Source organism: Typopeltis vanoorti, chromosome 19 (assembly GCF_054136105.1).
Source record: "Typopeltis vanoorti isolate ZY-2024b chromosome 19, IOZ_Tvanoo_1.0, whole genome shotgun sequence".
Taxonomy (NCBI): domain Eukaryota; kingdom Metazoa; phylum Arthropoda; class Arachnida; order Uropygi; family Thelyphonidae; genus Typopeltis; species Typopeltis vanoorti.
In genome coordinates this window covers 65,973,910-66,000,533 of record NC_143567.1, presented here as the reverse complement: position 1 = coordinate 66,000,533, position 26,624 = coordinate 65,973,910, and the positions used below count along the sequence as shown (strand labels likewise).

At 36.3% G+C, this 26,624-nt stretch overlaps 1 protein-coding gene across 1 annotated transcript in view; it reads left to right on the top strand.

Annotated features, from left to right (window-relative positions):
• The window catches only part of LOC150096202 (uncharacterized), an 881,296-nt gene that overhangs the window by 838,533 nt on the left and 16,139 nt on the right, over positions 1 to 26,624 (top strand). Inside the window, exon 34 of the mRNA XM_090409004.1 lies at positions 1,690 to 1,830. Coding sequence (XP_090265130.1) covers positions 1,690 to 1,830 — 141 coding nt within the window. The remainder of the gene's footprint in view (positions 1 to 1,689; positions 1,831 to 26,624) is intronic.

The following is a 26,624-nucleotide window of genomic DNA, read 5'->3' as shown; positions in this document are numbered from 1 at the left end:
TTCGTGTGGCAAAACAAATTCTACCTACAAAAGGAAGGTACGGCCATGGGCTCACCATTATCCCCCCCAATCACGAACTTCTACATGGAAACCTTTGAGCAAAGGGCTCTTGATTCCGCCACGCTTCGACCGACAATCTGGCTCAGATACGTTGACGACGTGTTCGCGATCTGGCCGCACGGTCGACAAACGCTAAACACATTCCTCAGCCACCTAAACAAACAACACGAACGCATACAATTTACCATCGAAATCGAAAACCAAAATTCGCTCCCGTTCCTAGACACACTAGTTACACGTCTTCCTTCAGGCAATCTATCCTTCACGGTCTACCGAAAACCGACACACACGGGCCAATACATACATGCGAATTCATATCACCACCCAGCACAAAAATATGGAGTCATAAACACCCTTAAAAACAGAGCCACAACTATTTGCTCTAACCAGCAGGCCCTGAAACAAGAACTAAAAATCATTAGTGACACATTCATAAACAATGGCTATAACAAAAATACTGTCAATAAAATACTCTATAAAACCACAACAAAAACGAATCTAGACTACAGTAAAACCATAGCCATCCCATACATTAAAGGGTTATCAGAAAAAATCAACAGAATCCTACAACATTATACCCTTAACGCCACCTTTAAACCACCCACTAAACTTAAAACCATATTCAGCTCCTCTAAGGACCCTCTCCTCCCATTAGCACATCCTGGAGTCTATTGCATCCGCTGCACCTGTAACTTACCGTACATTGGTGAAACAGGACGGACAATCCCTATACGCAAAAAAGAACACATTAGACACATTAAATATAACCATTATGGTGAAGCAGGCCTCTCAGACCACGCACTCAACACCTTACACCAAATCAACTGGAAAAGCACCTGCTCCCTACACCGTACAAAAACATGGTACGAAAGAAAATTTAAAGAAATCCTGATAAACCATCCAAATATCAACAAATTCCAAGGATCTGGATGGCACACATTCAGCCAACCTAATTTGAAAGATTCAACACAAGTCAGGACTCTAGCCAATCTGCTATTATTAGAAACCATTCCACTCCAACTGGCTGGAATGATGTTAATATATGTATATAGTAGACAACACAAATAATAGGACTTTAGCGTTGATGTATAATTTTTTTTTTTTTTTTTTTTTTTTTTTTTTTTTTACCAGAGGTCAAGCCAACAATTGTGGTAGCGGTTAGTCAGTGTCTTTAACGAACCAGTATGATTGTAGTATAGCTTGTTTCCTGTGTATATTTGTACGCTCCAGAAGATGACCTTAACATAAAGGTCGAAACGTCGAATTGTAAAATTTTAGTAATAGTAAACTAAAGTTTTTATTCAAACACGGTAGTTGTCTCCATAATTTCCAAAAATGCATTCGGATCACCGTGCAAGCCTAAAAGAAAGGTTTCTTACCTTAATCTTCTGCATCCTTGGCCAGTTTCATGAGTCTCATTTTTTAAGTGCATATTTCGGCATTTATTAAGGCATGAAATTTAGAAAAACTAACATAATGACTATAATAACCCAAAACTTCTGACTTCAAAATGAGAAATTTAACAAATACAGGTATGGCTCTGAAATTACCTTATGTAATTTAACAATATAGTATAACTAGAAATTGGAAGCAGTATATATATATATATATGCATATTATATTTTCAAGGTGATTTGTATGATGAAGAAAAATTGCTGCAGTGGCTAACCAGCAATGATGTATTTGAAATTAAAGATGAAATTGAAGAAGTAAACCGAAAAATGCTTGAAAAGCTATTAGAAGACAATGAATTTGTAGCTGTCTACTTCTGTAAGTTACTTTTTTTTCCTCTTGTGGAGAAAAGTACTTTTTTTATTATGGATTCTGTTTTACCTTTGTTTTACTTGAGTTTTTATTTTATATTCTTGTTTTATACATATAAAAAAAGCATAATATAAAAAAATAATTTATTTTTTGTTGATAATGCAAAACTATAGAAAGCAATTTGATAAAGATGATGTAGATACCTGCAAGATGATTTAAATAAATTGGCACTGTCGGCAAAGAATAATGGTTGTCAATTTAATGTTGCAAAATGTAAGGTTATGCATGCACTTCGGAATGAAAGGATTAGATACTGTGTATCACATTGGTACTAGATTGCAGGAAAATGATTTGAGGGATAATAGTAGATAGGAAAGTTTAAGTTCCTGGGCATACCTTAAAAGTTGGCAAAACAGTTCAAAGGATTTTGAAATACACATCTGTAAAGATGGGGAGGTTATTATCCAACTTCATAAGGCTAGGATTTGGCCACATCATTACTACTGTGCACATATTTGGTTACCCAGGTTTCTTGGGAATCAAGAAGTGGTGGAGAGGATCCAGACATGAGTGACCAAGCTTGTGAAAGGTCTGTGGAATGCTTCCTAGGAGAATAGATTGAAGGTGTGTGGGTTGCAGAGTTAAGTTGATAGATGGAAAAGAGAGGACACGATAGAAATTTATAAGTTACTAACGAAGTTCTTTAAGATTGAAACAAAAGAAATTTTCCAATACATGATAAAGAGAGAGAACTACACACTCTTACAGTTATGTAAGTGTGTGTGTGCAGGCTCTAGATTTTCTGGTATTCCTGAATAGTAGTAAATGAGTGGAATTGACTGCCAGAAGTAGTTGTTTACTGCCCTGACAGTGAATGAGTTTAAGGACAGGTATGATAGGTATCATACCAAACTTACTCTTTGCTGGGGGCACTCAATATAATGGTAAGTGTGGTCTCCATTATAAGTCTTCTAACTTAGATTCCACTTCATTATGAGTTTCTAACTAAAATTTAGACTAATACTCCATGCCTGATAGCTATACAGACTAATAGTTATGACAAGAATGATGTGATTACAATAATTACTTTATTAGGAATTCATTTACTTTAGTCTGTCTACTTATCTATGTAATATATATAGGGCAATCAGAATGATCTTCCAAACTGCAGACCAGTTTCACTAGTCGACACTGACTGCAAAATTATTTCAAGAGCTATAGCAAACTGATGCCAGCTAGCCATTCCTTATGTTACTGACTACCACCAAACTTACTCTTTGCTGGGGGCACTCAATAAATAACTTATATACATGGCTATCCTGGTCAGTTCTAGAGCACTGTCATATAGCAAATCACTACCTTTTTCTTTTCATTTGTAGATGCATGTAATCCTTTAATAACATTTTTAAGCATCATATATGTGCATAAATAACATAAATAAAGCATTTATTTACATCAGATATTTAAATGAAAAAATTTAGAATAATTTTCACAAACTGCTAACCAGTTTAGTCATCAATCTATTCATTAAAAAAAAAAAGATTTTCTATTTCAACAATAGGATTGTTATTTTACAGATAACCATAGCATTAATTAGTGTAGCACTTCACTAAGAACTTTCTTTGTTTTTAACAACTGTAACTACAATAGTGACAGTGGTGTATCATATTACTTATTAATCTTAATAAGTAATATGATAAGTTTAAGCATGGTCTTCTTTACACTGAAACTAATCTTCTCTTCTTCTTCTCTTCTGTCTAAGATAGGTTGAGTCTTCTCTTGAGCAGGATCTTCCAGTCTTTTCTATTCCTTGCTGTTCGAAAAAGTTCCTTATATGTTCTGCATCCCGAGATGTTCTTTATTAATTTCAGCCAGGTAATTCTTGGTCTTCCAGGTCTTCTTTTTTCAATTGGAAAAGTATTGATTAGGACGTTAGGAAGTCTGTCTGCATCCATGCGTACAGTGTGTCCAAACCATCTCAATTGTTGTTTTCTAATTTTTTCTATTATTGTCTTTTTATACAGTTCTTGTCTGACTGTGATGTTTGTTTTCTTTTCTATCCAACTTGTTCTATTTATTTTTCTTAAGCATTTCATTTCAAATGCCAGCAGTTTTTTTCTCCTCTCTTTTTTTAACTGTCCACGCTTCTTCTCCATAGATGACTGTTGGTATAATTATTACTTCATATAATTTGATTTTGGCTTGTTTAGATATCTTGTTTGTTTTCCAGATTTTCTGTAATTTTCCCATGGTGGTCCATCCTATCACTATTCTGTGTTTGATTGTTTTGAGTTCATCTATTGTTTCTGTTAGTTTTGATCCAAGGTATAGGAAGTTGTCTACTTGTTCTCCGTTTAGGGTGGCTGAGATGGTAGTTTTGTTCCTCCCTATTTTCATCACTTTTGTCTTTTGTATATTTATTGTCATGTCATATGTTTTACAGGTTTCGTTTAGCTTGTTGATCAGCTTTTGTAGTTCATTTGGGGTTCTTGCAAGAAGGACGAGATCATCTGCATATTCGATATTATTTATGTTTAAACCGTTGACATTGATTCCAGGCTCATTGTCTCTTGCTTTCTTTACAACTTCTTCTAGATATATGTTGAATAGGCATAGAGATAATGGGCATCCTTGCATTACTCCTTTTTGGATCTCTATGGGTTCTGTTGTGAGTGTGTCCTTTTTAATTATTGCATTTGTCTTAGAGTAATATTTTATCAGAAACTGTACTATGTATTTGTCTATTGCTTTTTCTAGTAGAATTTTAAAAAGGATTTCTCTGTTGATGTTATCGAAAGCTTGTTTAAAGTCCACAAAACAACAATATAGTTCTTTATGGTCTTCCCAGCTGAGCGCTGCTAGTTGGTGCAACATGAAAATTTGGTCTATTGTTGAACAGTTTCCTCGGAAACCAGCTTGTTCTATGCCTATCATTTCTTCATAGGTGCTTTTTAATCTATTTTGTATAATTCTTATGAATATTTTATAGGTGTGAGGGAGTAAATTGATTGGTCTGTAATTTCTGCAGTCTCTTTTGTCTTCTTTCTTGTATATTGGGATGATCTTCCAGTTCTCCAGTCATCTGGGATCTCTCCTGTTTGTAGTATTTTATTGAATAGGGTTGTTAAATATTCTATTGATATGCTGCCTCCATATGACCACAGTTCAGTAGGGATAGTATCAATGCCTGGTGCTTTATTGTTTTTCATCTGTTTTATTGCGTATCTAACTTGTAAAATTTTTGGGTGATCATTATTTTCTTCTATTGTTGGCATTGTAGTTTTGTTTCCTTGGTGGAAGATAGTCTTAAAATGGTTTGACCAGATTTTTCTTATATGTTCAATATTCCCGGTTTCAGTCATCTTGTTGTTTATCATTGTTACTGCTTTTGCTGAGAATTCCTTTGTAATTTCTCTTACGGTATTATGGAAGACTTTTAGGTTGTTTTGTTGGTATGCTTCTTGGCATTTCTTAGCTTTTTCTTCTAACCATTTTTCTTTGGCTTTTTTGCATAGGTTGTCAACTTTATTTTTTAGTACGCTGTATTTTTCTCTATTCTCTTCATTGTTTTGTTGGTTTACAAGTATCTTGGCCTCTCTTTTCTCTTCTATTGTAGCTATGATTTCTTGGGTTATCCACTGTTTGTTTATTTTGGGTTTGGAACCTAGAGTGTCTTTTGCAATTGATAACACTGTTTCTTTTCCTTCTTCCCAGTATTTTCCACTGTTCTGTAAGATGAAGGGTTTTAATTTCAAGCACATCTGTTCTAAAAATCGACTTCTGCTTGAGCTATCTTTTAGTTTTGATAGGTTGATGTTTTCTTCTTTTCTGATATTATTTTTCCTGTTGAATTTTATCTTCACTTTGGCAGTTAATATTTCGTGGTCAGTGTCAAAATCAAAACTTTTTAATGTTTGTACATTATTTACTGATCTTTTCCATTGTTTGTTTATGATGATATAGTCTATGCAGTTCTTTATATTACCATCTGGAGATGTCCATGTATATTTATTATTAGGGCATTGATAGAACAATGTGTTTGTAATCATTAGATTGTTTGCTTTACAGAAGTGGAGTAATTGTTCTCCTCTGTCATTAAGCTCCGTATCCAAATTTCCCCATCACATCTTTTTTGTCTGCTGTGAACTGTCCTATTTTAGCATTAAAATGTCCCATCACTATCATGAGTTCTCTATTTTTGGGATTATCTATTTCCTGTTGTAGTTCTTCATAGAAATTTTCTATTTCTTCCTCTGAATGGTTACTGTCTGGTGCATATATTTGGATTATTTTAATTGTTTGACCTTTTTCTTTTGCTTGAAGTTTGGCTGTTATTATTCTAGGAGACACTGGGTTTATTTCAATTACTGAGTGTGTAAGTTTCTTTTCAATTAGTAATGCAACTTCTTCTCTGTGTATGTTATCTTTTCTTCCTGAGAAGTAGAGTCTTCCTTCTGGTAAATCCATGAATCCATCTCCGCATCAATGTCTCTCTGATAAACCTAAAATACTCCATTTCAGTCTTTCTAAGTTTTCCTGGACTAACTGTAATTTTCCAGGTCGGTATAATGATCTTATGTTGAGGGTGGCCACATGTTTCACATCCTTGGCTGACCACATTGCTGATTTCTCACCTACTCTATGTGGTCTTTGAGTAGGTGCATCGGTTGTCCTGTACGCAGTAGCACTATCTCGGTTTGTAGACTTTCTCCTGCTCATGAAAGTTACTGGCATAATAATGTAGCCATGGAACAAAGGATGTAGCAGAGGCATGGCAAGCTACATCCTTTGTTCCATGGCTCTTTATTCTTTATTCAGAGCAACCCATTTGGGTTTCCCCCATCCGCCACCTGGGGGACGTGCCTGGTAGGAGTGTGGTCTCCCCCAAGCTGAAACTAACAGCGCCCTTATTTTATCTTGAATCAACCAATGCACAGTTTGCTAAAACTGTCGTATGAGCGAATGCAGATTCGTATACATTGGCACAGGTTATAATTATAAAGTGTTGTATGAAGTGAAACATCATAAGTTGGAGCATTTTCTAATTTTCACAATAAAAACCACTGGAGCAGTTATTGTTTTAAGAAGCACTATAAATGGGATAATACTCCTTTTACGGGAACTAGAACAAATAAATATCAAAAACAAAAAATAATTTTCAATAATTTAAAAATAAATATAAAAAAAAACAGAATAAAGAAAAAAAAAGAATAGTTATTGTTGATATACTATGGTATATCAACAATAACTATTCTTCTCCCTTGCAGTCTTAAAATAGTAAAATCTATAAACCTCCAAGTACAGCTTGGCCACAAGCTGTCTTGCCTCTACATGATCATCCCACAATATAAGAGGGTGACTTTAATAGTCATCATACACAATGGAAATATAAGAACAATAACGAAAATGGATATGCGCTGTGCCCCTATGGAGGTGCTCAGGACTGCAGTTGGCAATATGGTCTATGCCCCTGTCAAATACTGTGTGTCCATGTGACTGAACAGCATGTACATACACACAATGTCAATATCCAATTCAACACCAGCATGAAAACTGTGATGAGAATAAACAAATCAACCTCATTATGCTGTTCCCAGTCTTGAGTAATATTGCTTCACACATCTAAGCAAGAAGCAATCCCTTAAAAGAGAACATTTAAAAATTATAAACAATCTGCAATTGCTGATTTACATTGAAACTGCATGATATGGCAGGTTCATATTTTATCAAACCCCCCCCCCCCTCCCTTTGAAACCTGAAGAACTGATCAGTGAGAGATTTAATAATTCTAGCACCTGGAAAGAAGAATGGAATAACATGGAGATCTTGTTCAACAAACAATCTAACTAGTTGGCCATCTGGCTTTGATCCTCCTCATTGCTCTTAGAACACTGATCTATCTCCAAACTGGACAAGATATGAGTGTGCAGCTGCTTGCACTTTTGGGATATCATTCCAGCTTGTGATTGTAGAGCATTAGTTCAGACAATGACTCAAATCATGTATGAATGCAATTTACAGGTTTTCCCTGGCAGCCCATTAGAACTAGTGAGCTTATCAACAAAGGTAGCCAGAGTGGCTGAAAACCCTGGACATAAATTTATGATTCAAATGATGATTCACTATATGATTATGTACAATGGTTTATATATATATATATATATATATATATATATATAAATTAGTCTCAGCCAAAAAAAAAACATTTGATAGAGTTAACATGAGTATCTTTTTTGAATATTTGAAATTATATAGTTATGGCTCTTACATCATGCAGATAATTAACTTGCTGCAGGAGACACTTTTTTTTCTGTATGTGTGTAACCATCTCATGCATACCTTAGTCGTAAAAAAACACTCAACAGGCATACAGTCAAGAATAAATATCCAAACTTGAAATAAAATGAGCCATCAAAGGCTTGAAATGTGGAAAGGCAACAGGAGTAGATGATATTCGACCAGAAATGCTGAAGTATGGTGGTATAAAAGTCTTACAGTGACTGCACTGCATAGTTCAGAGAGCCTGGACAGAGGGACGAATTCCTGATGATTTGAGTAGAGCTCTAATAGTACCCATATATAAAAAGGGAAATAAAACTGAATGTGAGAATTACAGAGGTATTTCCCTACTGAGTGTTCCTGGCAAGATCTATACAAGTATACTTAAGAAACATTTGAAAAGAATCGTGGAAGAAATGCTTGGTAAAGAACAAGCTGGATTCAGGCCAAACAGAGGCTGTCAGGATCAGATCTTCACTTTACGACAAATAGTTGAGAAAGCATGGGAATATAACAAAGATCTGTATTTAAGTTTTGTCGATCTGGAAAAGGCATATGACAAAGTGCCAAGAGAGAAGCTATTCAATACACTAGTTATATGATGTCATTCGGGCATTATATCAAGCAATACTTAGTCTTTATTTGAGTTGTAAGTCAGCGGTTAAAATTGAAGGAAGTACAGGAAGATCGTTTAATGTTAAATCTGGTGTGAGACAAGGATGTACATTATCCCCTCTGTTATTCAATATCTATATGGATCACATTATGAAGGAAAGTGGTATTAAACATAATATCAGAATTGGAGATGTTAATGTCAGCTCTTTGCTTTATGCGGATGATGTTATACTTCTAAATAAATCCGCTACAAGTTTGCAAGATTCCCTGACTAAATTGAATAGCTGTTATAATAGATATGGTACGAAGGTCAGCAATAAAAAGACAAAGACAATGAAAATAGGTAGAATTGTTGAAAATGTCAACTGTGTTTTGAATGGGAAACCTGTGAAACAAGTAAAACATTTCAGCTACTTAGGCATGATTTTTAGTGAAGATGGTAAATTAAATATGGAAATAGACAACAGAATCAACAAAGCTGGTATGGTAGGCAGTCAATTGAATAAATTCATATGGAATAAGAGAGAAATTAGTTGGAACACTAAATTAGCTGTATACAAGACAGTGTTCAAATCAGTTTTAACTTATGGATCTGAGAGCTGGGTCAGAAGGAAAACACTTGACCAAAGACTAGAGATTGCAGATATGAGAGTCCTGAGAAAGATTAGAGGCGTAAACAGATGGCATCGATGGCAATATCATATTAAAAATGAGGATATTAGGAAAGAACTTGACATTTTCAGCATCGAGGAATGCGTTAGCAGAGCTAATCTCAGGTGGTATGGTCACTTGAACAGAATGGGAGAGGAAGGAAAGGAGAACACCTGTTTTCTCTGCCAGGTTGGCAGGAAAACGATCCCGAGGAAGACAAAGATATAGGTGGATTGATAGGTATACAGAGTGCCCTAGACGATAGAAATATAAGATCTGATAATGTTTGAGTCTTGACAAGTAACAGACTGATTTGGAGGAAAATTGTAGATAGGAAGTTAGTAATGATATAAATTTTTCATGTAGTACTATCATATCCTGTACACCCCTTGAGGGTACATGTCAGGAATTTGATGATGATGGCTCTTACATCATGTAGATAATTAACTTGCTATAGGAGGCACTTTTCTGTATGTAAGTAACGATCTCATGCATACTTTATCTTACTGGTGAGGGATAAAACAAGGCTGTCAACTCTCTCTCAAGAAATTGTACAAATTAAGAGTAGAAACCTTTCTTGGAAAAATTACACAAACAACCTACTATCTAGACAAATCCAAGCATTAAACCCTAACTGGAAAATTATTCTTGTCAGGCACACCCTGATATTACAAATGCAATATGAAATGATGAAGAAATAAAGTCATTTGTGAAATGCACAAAACATATACAGAATTGTTAAGATAAAAATTAAAGCAAGAAAAAATTAATTGCTTTAAAAATTAATTGTTGTTTTTGCCAGGGGAACCAGTGAAAAGTCAGCTACTGGAACAAATCTTACTACTCATCCCAACTCAACATCACACCAGAGTTAAAGATCGGTAATATCAACATAAGAAGCCTGAATGGCAAAGAAATGGAGCAACATTAGGAATTAGATAAGTACTAGATTGACATAATAGGGATGACTGAAACAAAAAAAAGACTAAAACTGGTGAGATCTTTCTGAGCAATAAATATAAAATCTTTTATTCAGGCAATGACAATCAAGGAAGGGAAGGTGTAGCCATAGTATTCAAGACTAAATATGAGGCTAATCTTCTTGAATGGTAGGCAGTCTCAAGCAGAGTGATGTGCGCAAATATCAGAATGGGGAGGTGGGCAATGAGACTTATTTGTGCCTATGGTCCTACAGACGTTTCTACTAAGGTAAAAGCGGAGGGATTTTTTGAGGCTTTAGAGAAAGCAACTGACAGAATGAAAAAGGAAAAGTTGGTCCTTGTTCAGGATCTGAATGGCAGAGTAGGAAATGATTGTCAAACATACGAAAATATTTTGGGAAAATTTGGAGAAAAGAGAAAAGCTAATAATAATGACAAATACCTGTTGGGTTTCTGTTCAGGACATGGACTGGTTATTACTAACACAATGTTTCAACATAAAAATGTGCACAAATTCAAATGGAGAGAAGAGGCAAGGAATAAGAAAAGTCTCATTGACTATGTTATTGTTGATAGTGAGATGTTTTCTCCCTGGTGCAAGACACCAGAGTGTACAGAGGATTTGAAATTGGAAGTGATCACCATTTAGTCTTGAGCAAGATAAAACTGAATTTGGCTATGAACCCCACCCCAAAAACCACTCTGCTACCAATCATTACGCACAGTTAAAAACAAGGAGTACAATTTATAGAAATGGGTTTAAAAATGTACACAAGTGGAAAATGGTTGGGAACCACTGATCTATATGGATCACATTATGAAGGAAAGTTGTATTAAACCTGATATTGTCAGTTCTTTGCTTTATGTGGATGATGTTATGCTTCTAAATGAATCTGCTACAAGTCTGCAAAATTCCCTGACTAAATTGAATAACTGTTGTAATAGATATGGCATGAAGATCAGCAATAACAAAACAAAGACAATGAATATAGACAGAAGCATTGAAAATATCAACTGCATTGTGAATGGAGAACCTATAGAACAAGTGAAACATTTCAGCTACTTAGGCACAATTTTTAGTGAAGATGGTAGATTAAAAATGGAAATAGACAACAGAATCAACAAAGCTGGTATGGTAGGAAGATATGGTATGAAGGTCAGCATTAAAAAGACAAAAACAATGGTAGGCAATCAACTGAATAAATTTATGTGGAATAACAGAGAAATTAATCAAAACACTAAATTAGCTGTATACAAGACAGTATTCAAACCAGTTTTAACATATGGATCTAAGAGCTAGGTCAGAAGTAAAACACTTGACAAAAGACTAGAGACTGCAGATATGAAAGTCCTGAGACAGTTAGGGGCATGAACAGATGGCTTCAATGGCAATATCATATTAAAAATGAGGATATTAGGAAAGAACTTGACATTGTCAGCATCCAGAATGTGTTAGCAGAGCTAATCTCAGGTGGTAAGGTCACTTAAACAGAATGGGCGAGGGAAGATTAGCAAAACAAGTGTTCTCTGCCAAGTTGGCAGGAAAAAAGACCCAAAGGAAGACCAAGATATAGTGGATTGATATGGTAAAAAGGGCCTTAGAAGATAGAAATATAAGATCTGATACTGTTGCTCTTGACAGGTAACAGACTGATTTGGAGGAAAACTGTAGATAGGAAGTTAGTAATGTTGTAAATTTTTCATGTAGTACTATCATATCCTGTACACCCCCTTAAGCATATATGGCAGGAATTCGATGATGATGAAAAAATTAATAGCTAATGGATAGAGAACTGGACATTGAGAACTGATTCTCCCATCAAATGCAACTGATTAAATGAGAACAAAAATACCTGGAAGTTTTTGCAGACAATACCAAACCTGTGCTAAATGTATAGAACTATACAACTGATTCAACAGTCCTAAGAAAATAGCACAATTGTATGGACAACCTCTTCACCTAGATGATGAGTGATAATCATTTAACCAGATGGCAGTCAGTGTTCTTCAGCACACTCAAAATTCTTGCATCACCTGATAACTTCCCCCACCATAATAAATCAACAATTACATATTTCCTGTGGTCATAAAATTAACTAAAAATCCTACTCAGCCCAGTACAAGCTGCACTACTTAGGTGATCCAGGGCTTAGTCTCAAATGAAATCTAGATTACATCCTTCAGAATTATCATCTTTCTTATGATGATGATTCTGATTCACTTATTTTGGTTCAAGTAATGGTATTACTAGAACCAGAGACCTATAGGGAGGCAGGGAATCATTGAGAGAAGCTAATACTCACATTAGCTGGCATACATTTCATTCATTCATTCATACTATTTGCATACCACCACCAAAAGGAAACTATTCTAAACACATACCACATTATGAGAGAAAAATCTAACTGTTACCCCTTCAATCATTCACAATTTCTGTGAATGCACTATCATCCTCTCCCCATCCTCCAGAAAATGAAAAATTCCATCTACAGGTATCTTATCTTTCATAATCCTTTCACAAGTTTGTAGGTCTCTGTTATATCACATCTCTTTCTGTTTTCTAGTGTGTGTGTCAGTTCCACAAATTTTCAATCTGTTCTGAAAATCTACATTTAACACTCCTGATATCATCTTTATCACTCTCTTTAAACCCTCTCTACTGTATCTGCATCACCCTAGAAACCAGGATACCAGCTCTGGGCATAATAGTCAAGGTGACGTCATATCAAAGTCTTGTAAAAAGGCAAAAATAACTTCCTTATCCAAGTTAATGTTTGTTTCATCATTGTCATCCTCTGAGTTGTATTTGTAATCATTGCTATTTATCCCAGAACTTCAACTTTTATTATTATTATTACAGGTATCTCCATGGAGTCAGTAGACTCATCGTGGGAGACCCAAACTATTATTACTATTACTATTATTACGGGCAACTCCAGGGAGTCATTAGACTCATCGAGGGAGGCCCCAAATCATATTCATCACAACTATTTGACATTCATACAGTATCTATCATACCTCGCCTTAAACTCATTCACTGTCACAGCATCCACCACAGACTCAGGGAGCGCATTCCACTCATTCACTACTCTAAAAGTAAAGAACCCAGCTCTAACACCTTTACTAATCACACTTTTGCCCAGTTTCCATGATGACTATCATCCTCTCCCCATCCTCCAGAAAATGAAAAATTCCATCTACAGGTATCTTATCTTTCATAATCCTTTCACAAGTTTGTAGGTCTCTGTTATATCACATCTCTTTCTGTTTTCTAGCTATTTTCTAACTATCAAAACAATATCTATTCATCTCTTCTTGAATTCATTTACAGATGAGGAACTTGCAACCAAGTCAGCTAATGCACTCCACTTATTTCCCTCCAGGCAAAAAACTTTGTTCTCACACCCTTGTTAACCACACTTTTCCTCAACTTCCAGGGATGACTTTTTGTTCTTTCTTCACTATCACACAGCTGAAATATTTTCCCTGCATCAATTTTTATAAAAACCTATTAGCAATTTAAATATTTCTATCACATTTCCTCTTCTCTGTCTATCAACCAACCTCTGCAATCCACAAGCTCTCAATCTATCAATGTAGGGAGCATTTTTTACATCACTCACCAACTTAGTCACTCTCCTCTGAACCCTCTCCACAGCCTCCTCATCCTCAAGGAATCCAGACTTGAGCAGCTTTGAGCACAGTAATTCAAATGTGGAAGTATCAACACCTTATAAAGGGGAATAATAACCTCTTTATCTATAACTTACTAAATCTTCAAGCTTAAATCAGTTTTTTCTAGTACAATTCTACCAATATAATGTCACTGGATATCTCATCATACTAGCCTTATATTTACTAATGATGAATTAACATCTATTTTTGCTTGCCCACAATTACTGCTTATTCAAATCATTCTGCAGTGGCATGTCAAATCACATCTTAATTACCTTGCCTATCTTATCATCCTCAGCAAACAGTTATGTCTCCTGTAAAATTGTTCCCAATGTCATTAATTGAAAAAGAATGAATAACAGTGAACCAAGGACAGATCGGATCCTTGGGGTATGCTACCAGTCACCTGAAATCTATACTTATACCCTTCATATACCACTTTTTTTTTATATGTCAGTCAGCCATTCTTTAATCTAAGCTAATAGTTTATCCAATCTCATGTCCTGCAACTTATGCAAGAGCCTTCTACACTGTATCCTGTCAAAAGCCTTAACAAAGTCCAAAAGTATCACGTCTCTTGTTTAACTCAACTATCACATTATTATAAAATGTCAGCAAGTTACTCAAACATGACCTTCTGTCAGTCCATGATGTTTATTGCAATGTATAGATACTCTATCAACCCATTTCTATATGCAAGCCCTTACTATCTTTTTAAAAACCTTCATCATCACTCCAGAGATACTAATAGGTTGATTAGTTAGACACATAAGTCTTTGCACCATCCTACTGCAGTAAGATTGTCATATATTCTTTCCATTCCTGTGGAATTTTCCCTCTGCTGAGACTAAATTATACAACCAGGTCAAAGGCCATATCAAATGCATTTGAAAAGTCGAACAATATCACTGTATATGATTCCACTTTATCTAACACACTCGTTATCTTATCATAAAATGCAACTAAACTGCTAAAACAAGATCTACCATTTACAAATCCATGCTGACCATTATAAAGAATGCTATGTCATTCTTTATAATGTATTCTATCCCTAAACAATTTCTCCAACATCTTGACTACAACATTGGGCAGATGAGGGTAATGTTATCTGTGAGAGTCAACATGGATTTGTGAAAGGGTGCTCTTGTTTTAGCAATATGCTAGGATTTTATAATAAAGTTACAAGAACATTAGATGAGGGAAAGGCATATACTGCAATTTTCTTAGACTTAGCGAAGGTATCTGACAGGGTGCCACATGATAAGCTGATATTTAAGTTGCAGCACATGGGTCTAGATGTCAGATTGGTCAACTGGATTCAGAATTGGTTGTCTGATAGGTATCAGAGAGTTGTGTATGGTGGAGCAGTTTCAAGGAGGCAAAGGGTTACAAGTGGGGTCCCACAGGGCTCAGTACTAGGACCTATATTGTTTAACCTTTATATCAATGACATTGCCAGCAGATTGCAAGGGGATATTCAGTTGTTTGCGGATGATGCGAAGCTGGGAAGGATTATTAGTAATAATGCAGATGTGGTAGCCCTGCAAGAGGATTTGAATAAGCTAGATAGATGAGCAAATGAATGGGGGATGTCAGTTTAATGCAGCAAAATGTAAGGTCTTGAGGTTTGGGAAACATCGATGGGTGGGAGGAGTTATACTGGAGGAAGTAGGGGAGACAAGAGATCTGGGATTGATGATTGATAGAAACCTGAAATTTAGGGGACATATTGCAAAGGTGGTGAAGGTAACACAGAGGATTGCTGCAATTGTGAGAAGGACACTGACCTGCAGAGATAAAAGAGTTATCATTCCGTTGTATAAGTCTCTGATCAGACCACACTTAAGACTATTGTTCTCAGATTTGGTCCCCAGGATTTGAAGGGGATAAATTAACTGTGGAAAGGATACAAAGACAGATGACAAAGATGTTTCAGGACTGTACAAGGATAGTTATGAGGATCAGCTGAGGGAATGTGGACTGCAGAGTTTGGTGGATAGAAGAAGGAGAGGTGATATGATTGAGACTTTTAAACTGTTGAGATATGGTTACAGGGTTGACACTGGGGAGTTCTTTTGCTTGGTTGAACAGTGGAAAGGAGTGATGACAAGAGGCCATCCCTGGAAGTTACGAAAGGAAACTGTGAGCAAGAGGGTGAGGAGTGGTTTCTTTGCATGGAGGGTGGTTGAACCGTGGAATGCATTGCCTGATGGAGTGGTGAGAGCGAGAATGGTCAATGAGTTTAAGGAGTGGTATGATAGACTTTGTGTTTCTTAAGGGGGACCTCCCCTCGATGAACCTTGACAGACTTTATGTCTGTCAAGGTTCATCGAGGAAGAAATCTTAGGGCGGTCCTTCCTAAGAATGACATATATCATTCTTAGGAAGGACCGCCCACGATGAGTCTTTTGACTTCATGGAGGCCTGAATAATAATAATAACTGCAGTTATACATACTGGTGTCTATAAGTGGAAACTTATGTCCTAGAACTATGCTTATGGAGTATTATTATTTTGCTTTCTTTCTACTCCTTAGGAACCCTACCCACTGCAAGACTTTCATTAAACAACCAGGTCAAGTGCATAGCTAACTGTTGTGAACATTCCTTAAGATTACGTGGTGATATGCCATCCATTCCCACAGCCTTATTAACATCTAACCCAATAAACATCTGATACACCTGATTCTTTCACCTCTAATTCTCCTAATATTTGCCTCCCTTCCATATATTGCACGGCATCATTTATACTAGTATGGTATATGCCGGTAATGTGCTCATTCAATAATTCCACTATATGCTTTGCAACTGTTATTCTGCTGCCATGACTATCTACCAGTGTCTACCTGCCATAATTATTCTTTCTCTTGCTTGCCATATAGCAAAAAAATTTCCTTGAGTTAACCTTGGCTTGACCAGCCAGTCTCTTCTCATACTGCACCTTTTCTTTCTTTGCCATGCTAATCATCTTTCTAGTCTGCTCTTTATACTCTTCATGGATCTGTTCACCACCACCATCTTGTACCTCCTCTATAACATTTTCATTTACAACACCGCTTGCTTGATTTCACTGTTCGTCCATTTCACTTCTACTCTATTTATTTGCTTAATGCTTGGTATGCGGTTATACATTGCTATACATTGCTTTTGTCAGATACTGCCTTGTGAGTTTCCATGTATTGTCAACATCTTTTCTGCTAAGCTCCTTTACCCAACATGCTGATGCTAACTGACCACAGAGCTTCCTATAATCACCTGCTTTATACTTCCACATATATCCATTTTTGGCAGTTACCTTTTCTTGTTCCATCATTTCCCAAACAAGTACCTCATGATTACTCTCACCAACCAGAGGCAGTGTCAGCAACTCATTAACAACTACATCTTGTGACGTTATCAACAAATCCAAATCATTAAAGCCTCTAGTTAGTTCAGTCACATACTGCTTAAGATATTTATCTCTCAGAAATTCAACAAACTCACTCTCCTTATTCCCGTACACTATATCTTCCTTCCATTCTATATTCCTATAATTAAGGTCTCCCATCAGGACCACCACCTTTTTACATATCTAACTAATTCCCTCTTCTCATTTACATCAGCCAATCTCTTCTTTACTTATTTAATCTCATCTTCCAGATGCTTCATTTCACTCTTCATTAATTCTTGCCTAAGCTCTTCTACTACAGTCCTGACTCTAGCTCCCATTTCTAAACATTCTAATCTATCAATGCACTTTACACATACTTTAATGCTTTCTTTCTTTCATACATTGTCCCCAAATATTTCAAACTGTTGGGGACAAAAGTCCCCAAATTTTTCACATTTTTCAGTGCATATTTCGAAGCAATTTTTGCAACACATTCGCAGGGAATATTCCAGGACAGAACTCAACCTTCGTGCTGAAACTTTGTGCCACCGATGTGTTTTTCTTTATGGATGTCATTTTCAGAAACAGCAGTAGAAACAAGAAACAAACACTACTGAATGAGACTTGTATCCAGCATGAAAAAATCTAGTACAATTTATGATAAAAAGCAACACTATATACTATTTAAAAACACTTTTCTCAGCACAGCTTAAATATACCGCTACATTTACTCGTAACACTAGCAGACATATTACTGACAGAATAATCAGTTAAAAGAGTAATGGTGTTCTAAAGTTGCTATTGTTAGACCTAAAACACACAATGCTGGCATGTGTGACCTGTAGTTCATTCTGGTTTCGGAAGAAGGCACACTTTTTATTTTCAATGATATCAAGTGTTTCCAGATTAAACACTTTTAAATTACCTTAGTGTTTCATTTTCTTGAAGGCAAATTAAAGGAAGTATGCTTGGCATTAAAAGATGTCATTTGCAAGATGTGCATGCATTCAGGAACCAGATTATGCATTTTTTTTCCTTGCAAGAAAAATGAGTTATATAATTGTATTTCCAATTATAGACCAGTATGCATAACTGCAGTTATGGTCAAGGCAGTGGAGAGATTTGTTAGGAATAGAATACAAGATTGGGTTGATGGACATAGCATTCTTTATGATAGTCAGCATGGATTTGTAAAGGGTAGGTCCTGTTTTAGCAATTTACTTGCATTTTATGATTGGATAATGGGTGTATTCAAGATACCAAGTAATTTTATATAAACTTGGTTTTTAATCCTATTTCCCAAGTAAGCAAACAGACAAGTATATGTCAAGTTTGCACCTGCACGTAGTGCAGGACCGAGGCAACTCGTGGTAAAGGTGGATTAAGTTCTGACAGTGATATTTTTGGACTTTGCAAGTGTTTAATAGATTACCACATAATAAATTGGTGTACAAGCTACAGAGGGTGGGAATAGATAATATATTGGTTAGATGGATCAGAGATTAGCTCTCTGAATGATACCAGCAGTTTGCATATGATGGTTCAGTGTCTCAAAAAAAGGAGCGTAACTAACCAGTGGTTTGCCCCAGGGTTCTGTTTTTGGGCCCCTGCTGTTTAACTTGTTTGTAAACAATATATCATATGGACTAAGGTGGGGATCATCAGTTGTCTGCTGATGATGATGCAAAGTTTTGAAGAATTATAAACAGCACTGCTGATGTTAATTCCCTTCAGGAAGATTTGAATAGACTTCTTACTTGGACAAAAGAGTGGGGTTGTAGTTTTAATATCAATAAGTGCATTGGAGTGCAGAAATATAAGGCTGTTGCAAGTTTTTCCACTTGGTTATATTATAAATTAAAGATGCCAAGAAATTATATTCTTGGTTTAATCCTTTATCCAAGTGTAACCAAACAAGGGGATACTAAGGCAAGCAATGTGAAGTCATTAGCCTCTATATACAAGTTGCCCAGTTCTGAAATTACTTCAGGCACAAACTTTGTTTGCTTACACTTGGATAAAGGATTAAACCAAGAAAATAATTTCTTGGTATCTTTAATTTATAATATAACCAAGTGGAAAAAATTCCAACATCTATCTCTAATCCAGAATATTTTAATAATAAGATGCAACACCTTTTGACTACTCGTATATGGAAATATGATTTCTTCATTAATTCAATGTTTGTATCACTACTGGGTCTGGCTCCCACTGATGTGCTGAAGTGGTTGCTTTCCCTGAGATATGAGCAGCTCTGCTCAGTGGTGGAATGAGCCTGCCATTGGGCAGAACCACTGTTGAGGGTTCTCAGTGGCAGGGTGAGTCTGTCATTGAGTGGAACTACTGCTGAGTTAAATGATCTTTCAGGTCACTCATTGTTGGGTAATCTGAGGGATCACACAAGTTTTTGGAGATGTACTTCCAACTTAAACATACCTCTCAATAAAGGTCGAAACTGGTATGGGTTGTGACACTTCCCATGATGCATAGTATCATGCATGTCCATAAGGATGTGTGCTTTGCATTATGGAATACTAATGCAAGTGATCTGAAGTCATTAGCCTCTATATACAAGTTGTCCAGTCCTGAAATTACTTCAGGTGCAAGAATATGATTTCTTGGCATCTTTAATTTAAAATATAAGGCTGTGTACTCTATATTGCAGGAAAAGGATGAGATATTACTTACACTTCGATAAATTATTAAATCGAGAATATAATTTCTTGGCATCTTTTATTTATAGTATAACCAACTGAAAAAACATGCAACTAAATTAGAGTATACAAGTCTTCAAAGCAATTTTAACTTATGGATCTGAGAGCTGGGTTAGAAATAAAATACTTGATTGAAAACTGGATCCACAGGTATGATAATTCTGAGAAAGATTATGGGAAAATGAACAGATGGCAGTATCACATTAAAAATGAGGATAATAGGAAAGAACTTGCCATTCAGGAAGGAGGGAAAAGTCTGACTGTTTCCTCCTCGTGGTACCCTCTGGATAATCTAATGACAGCAGCAGTTCTTTTTTTCCATCATGGAGACAAATTTCAGTGATTATCATTATGCCACTGCATATGGGGCAGCTGCCACGACTCTTGATTTGGAAATGATGTCAGAGTTGAGAAATGAGCAAATCATTCCACCCATTACAAGAAACATTAATATTATCCAATGTAATTTAAATGGTATCGTTACTCCAGCAAGCAAAGGAAAACTAAAGGAATTATTACTACTAGCTGACAAGCATGATGCTGATATTATCTGCATCCAGGAAACCAAACCTTAGCAAACTAAACATTACAAACTATGATATCATATGACAAGATAGGCCTACTGACCAAAATAGAGAAGGGCTTCTGATACTAATTCAAAACTTGTCATATAAAGCTGTTAAACTAGACATAGTAGCAGAAGGAACTGAAATACAAGGAATCCAAATACTGGAACCAAGTAAAAGGCCATTAAACATATTCAATTGTTATCATCCTCCTAACAAACCTGGACGAAATCTTTCCATCCCATCCCATCTCATTGAAGGAAACTCAATTATCTTAGGAGATATGAATAGCAAACACCTGTTATGGGGTTCTGAGGAAATAAACCCAACAGGAGAAAACCTGAGGAATTTCTTAGATGAAACAGGACTAATAATTCTCAACAGTGAAGAACCCACTTATTTGTCTCATTGTTATGATGCCCTAGATATTACTGCAGTGTCTCCAGATCTTTGTGACAAAGCTATTTGGTCTGTTTCAGAACCAGTAGGAAACGAGCATACCCCCAATATTAACTAACCTGAACCCAAAAATGATGAGACCCATCCAAAAAAGAAAATATCATTTTAATTTCCAAAAGACAAATTTGGAGAAATACAAGTATGAAGTAACAAAATGCTGAAAGATCACACATACCATGATGTCCTAACATAACTTGGAAGAATGTTATCATATTACAAAGAACTGGGTGGCAAGAATTTTGCCACAACTTAAATCCAAACACTTCAGATACCAAACTTTGGAAACTGACTGCTAATTTACAAAGAGACTTACAAAAGGCAAGTGAGACTAACATGCTAAAGGACCTGGATGAAAATATCAAAATTGGAGACAGAGAATGCAAATACCTTGGCCTTTCATTTTCAAAATTTCAAAATATAAGCAAACTAGAGATGAATACTAACAAAAACCATCAAATATCAAAACAGGCTCGACAGCAGAAAAACACTGAAAATTCTACAAAACATAAAAACAAATTATTCTGGGATCCATTTACAATCTCTGAATTGAGAGATGCCTGGGAGAGACTATATATAAATAAATCATGTGGACCAGATAACATACAAGGAATTATGATCAAGCATCTTCCTTCCTAGCCTTAGATTGGCTACTCTGCCTATCCAACAATAGCCTAAAACAAGGAAAAGCTCCAAAAGACTGGAAGACAGCCATAATCATACCAATTTTAAAGCCTAATAAACCTCAAGACCAACCAGGAAGTTATAGACCAATTTCACTGACTTCAATTCCAGGCGAATTGACAGAAAAAATTGTTATTATTATCATTATTACACCCTCCATGGAGTTGACAGACTCATTGTGGGAGGTTCATTCAACTGACAACATATTTATCATATAGAATCTTATTAACAACACATTTTGGTAATGCATTCCATTCACTGACAATTCTTCATGTAAAAAGTCTGCTCCTCACCACACTTTTACACAACTTCCAGGAATGACCTATGGTTCTTCCCGTCTCACCTTTTATTCTTTTTATAATCCCCTCTGGATTAATCTGATAAAATCCTCTCACAAACTTAAACATCTCTATCATATCACCTCTCTTCCTCCTATCCACCAAACTCTACAATCCACATCTCTTCAACCTTTCTCCATAGCCAGCATTCCAAACTCCAGATATTGTCTTAGTCACTCGTCTCTGGACTCTCTCCAATGTCTCCATCACATTTAAAACCAGGTGACCAGATCTGAGCACAATAGTCCAAGTGTGGCCTGACCAGTGCCTTATACACTGGCACAACCACTTCCTTATCCTTGCATGGCAGAGTACTTCTTACATGCAAGGATGTCAGTGTCCATAGCAGCACTACAATGTGCAATATAGTATACTACCACATTTCCTGGCTGCCTTTAGAAGAAATCACTCAACAACTGATCAACTTTTCTACTTAACCCAGTCAATTCAAGATAAGTTCCAGATCAAACCTACCAAATCCACTATTGCAGCTTTTATAGATTTTAGCAATGCCTTTGACAAGGTGTGGAGGCAGAAACTATTTTCCAAACTATGTCATATTGGAATAGGAAGAAAAGTTCTAAACTGGATTTATGACTTTCTAAGAAATAGAACAACTCAAGTTAGAATAAATAATACCATTTCTAAGAAAGTGAAAATAAGACAGGGACTCCCTCAAGGCAGCATTTTGAGCCCACTCTTTTTTCTCATCTACTTAAATAACTTAGACAAAAATATAAATAAAGAAACAAAGATAGCTATGTTTGCTGATGATTTGGTCTCAGCTCACAACAACTTAGAAACAGCAGGTCACTTAAACAAAGCCATTTATTTTATTTATTCATATGGAGTTTCCTCCCTTTTCTCTCCTGTCCCTATTGGGGCGAGTTGAGCCCCAATAGGGACAGTATTTAGGCTTAAGTATTTATGGCTGTAGATCCGTGTGTTCACTGGGCCAGTTTGCCAGTTTGAGGGATGAAAAACCCCAGATAAACTGGGGGTAAAAACCCTGCTGTCCACGCCCAAGACCGGCTAACTTGGCTATGGCCGAGGAAGATCCTTGAGCTCTTCACGTCGGCAATGGGAATCGAACCTAGGACACTCCTTCCCCAGGCATATGGTTGCGAAGCGCAAAGCCACTAGGCTAACCGCGCAGACTAACAAAGCCATTGAAAGTTTATCTACATACTGTGAAAACCAAAAAAATCAAAATTAAGCCTACTAAATCAGAAATTTGTGTATTTACCAAATAAAATAACCACCCCAGAAAGTGGAGACCAAAGATTCAACTAAACATTTAACTACCTATATTTAATGAAAACCCCCAAATACTTTGCAGTTACTCTGGATCCATCACTAAGCTTCAATAAACACATCAACAATGTTGCAGTCAGAGTGAAAAAGAAGACTAAATATCATGAAACATATCTCTGATAAAGAGTGGAGAGTTGATGATAAAACCTTAAAAGTCACATACACCTCTATCATCTGACTCATAATGGAATATACATCACCCATCTAGATGCAAACATCACAAATCAGTTTAGACAAGCTTAAAAAAATTCAGAAAAATGCAGCTAGAATCATATGTAGACTAAGGAATACAACTCCTGGAAAAATAGTAGAATTTGAATCCAATCTTGTTGCTTTAAAAATTAGATGGCAAGAAAATCTTACTAAATTTGTAGTAATTTGCACATCATAGAATAAGTGAACATTTTAAAAAGTGGCAACCAACAAACAGAAAGAAAAAAATCAACAATGCATGAAATCATGGAAAATAAAATTCCCATGGATTGTCCAAATAAAATAACCAACTACCTAGCATTTCCTCCAAATCAAGACAGGAAAAATATACGTATTAATTTTGAAATAGGGAAACATGAGAAAAAAAGCCTAGAAAGCCCTGAAATTTTGAGCGCTTTCAAAAATAATGAAATATTATTACTACCCAAGACCCCATGGAATCAAAGATTCATCTAGGAGGTCCTTTTATCATACACACAGCTCATCATATTGCACTTTAAACAAACTCAAAGTCTCTGCAGACACCACACTCTCAGGCAAGGCATTCCAATCATTCACAACTCTGCATGAAAAAATACCTGCTTCTCACTCTCTTACTCACACCCGCTTTATACAGTTTCCAGGGATGACCTCTGGTTCTCCCCTGATCTCCCACTATTTTCTGTAGAACCTCTCCAGCATTGATCCTATAACAATCCCTTACTAACTTGTAGGTATCTGTTATATGTCCCCTCTTCCTCCTGTCCGCCAGACTCTGCAAATTGCATTTTCTCAAACTTTCCTCATACTCAACATTCCAGAAGTCAGAAAGTACCTTAGCCAGTTACCTCTGGACCCTCTCCAACATCTCTTCATCATTCTGAAAACCAGGTGACCAAATCTGGGCATAATAGTCCATGTGTGGCCTAATCAAAACCTTATACAATGGAACAAGAATCTCCCTATTTCTACAAGTCAGTGTCCTCTGCATCATTCCCAGAAGCCTTTGTGTTGTCTTCACAATTTTGGCTATGTGTCCCCTAAATTTCAGATCCTTATCCACGATCACCCCCAGATCTCTTATTTCCTCCACCTCCGACAATATATCCTCATCAAGCATAAATTCTGCATCCCATTTTTGTTTTCCAAATTTTAAAACCTTACAATTTGCAACATTGAACTCACATTCTCATTCCCATGCCCAATCACTCAATTTATTAGTCTTCTTGTAAGGCCACAACATCTTCTCTACTCTTCATGGTTCGTCCTACCTTTGCATCATCTACAAACAACTGAATATCTCCATCCAAATCTTCACCAATATCATTAATATACAAGTTAAACAGCAATGGCCCTGAAACAGACCCCCTGAGGCACACCACTAGTAACTTTCCTTTTCCTGGATATCGCTCCCCTTATACACAACTTGTTGATACCTATCAGATAGCCAGTCTCCAGTTCAATGCATCAATCTAATATCCAACCCCATCCACTCCAGTTTGACTATCAACTTATCATGCGGTAATCTATCAAAAGTCTTTGCAAAATCTAACTATATTACTGTATAACCTTCTCCTCTGTCCAAGGAAGCAGTCACCTTATTGTAATAAGTAAGTAGATTACTAAAACATAACCTCCCTTGAATAAATCCATGCTATCCATGAAAGATAATACCATTGTTGTCAACCCAACTCTAGATCCTAGTTCTCACAAGCTTCTCCAACAATTTAACCACAACACCTGACACACAGATAGGCCTATAGTTTGATTCTTGAGTTCTATCGCCTCCTTTATGACGTGGCACAGTCTTGCCTCCTTCCACTCAGGAACTTGGCCCAGTGCAAGACTCGTATTAAAAAAATATGTCAAGGCCGGCTTCAACTCCCTGGCGCATTCCTTCAGATTATGTGGTGATATATTATCAGCCTTATTTACATCTAGTTTGCTCAACTCCCCATACACCTCTTGCTCACTTACAGTCAGTCTCTCTTCCCCATCATCAACTGCTCTCAATCTCTCCATGAAGTCACATTTGCAAGATTGAAAGACCTTTATGAACTTCTCATTAATGTCTCCCCACATCTTCTGCAACAGCTGTCTTTAAACCATTTTCTCCAATCAATGTCATCCTACATAATCATTCTTTCTTTTGCTGGCTACATATCGAAAGAACTCTTTAGGATTCTTTTTGGCTTCATTAACTAACTGCTGTTCATACCTCTCTTTAAATATGGACCTGACTCAATAAAGATCTACTCAGATGGCTCCAAAAATCCAAATGGCAATTCTAGGAGTGGTGTACTCATATATGGCTCTCAAAATATAGAACTAAAAATGACCAACAGTATAGGATGCAACTCGTACCATGCAGAATTAATAGCCATTAACACAGCACTGCAACATTTGGATAAACAAATCCCAAAGGAATATATTTTTCACAGATTCCTTAGCAGCTCTTCAAGCTATTAAGAACTGCTACACTAGTCATCAAGAAATACTTAGAGACATAGCAAAAAACATAAACAAACTAAATAAGGATTCTGAAATAATTTTCCAATGGATTCCATCCCACGTGGGAATTAAAGGGAAATGAAACTACAGATGAAGTACCAAAAATGGCTGCAACATCAAGTGATAACACAGATTTTGATCTTTTTAAAACTACTCAAAAAGAAAACAAAAATAATCATTCTCCAGGATATGACTCACCACAGGTACGTCAGAAACCTAAGAGAGCAAAAACTCTCAGTACTAAGGAACTTGAAGTGTTGGGGAGGTGTATTTTCCGTAAGTGAACTCTTGGTTGGTGGGTAAAGTATTTACTAAAATACTTTATGCACTGAGTTTGAACCTCCAATAATGATGCGGCCTAAGCTTAGAACTTTTTACATCTTTTCAGATCCATCAAGGAAGTGTACTGCAGATGGTGGAAAACATTTAATACCAATGCTTTGTCTTGGCAGGAAGCTTAGCACTTCATAAAAGAATTATTCCGTGTATCTTTTG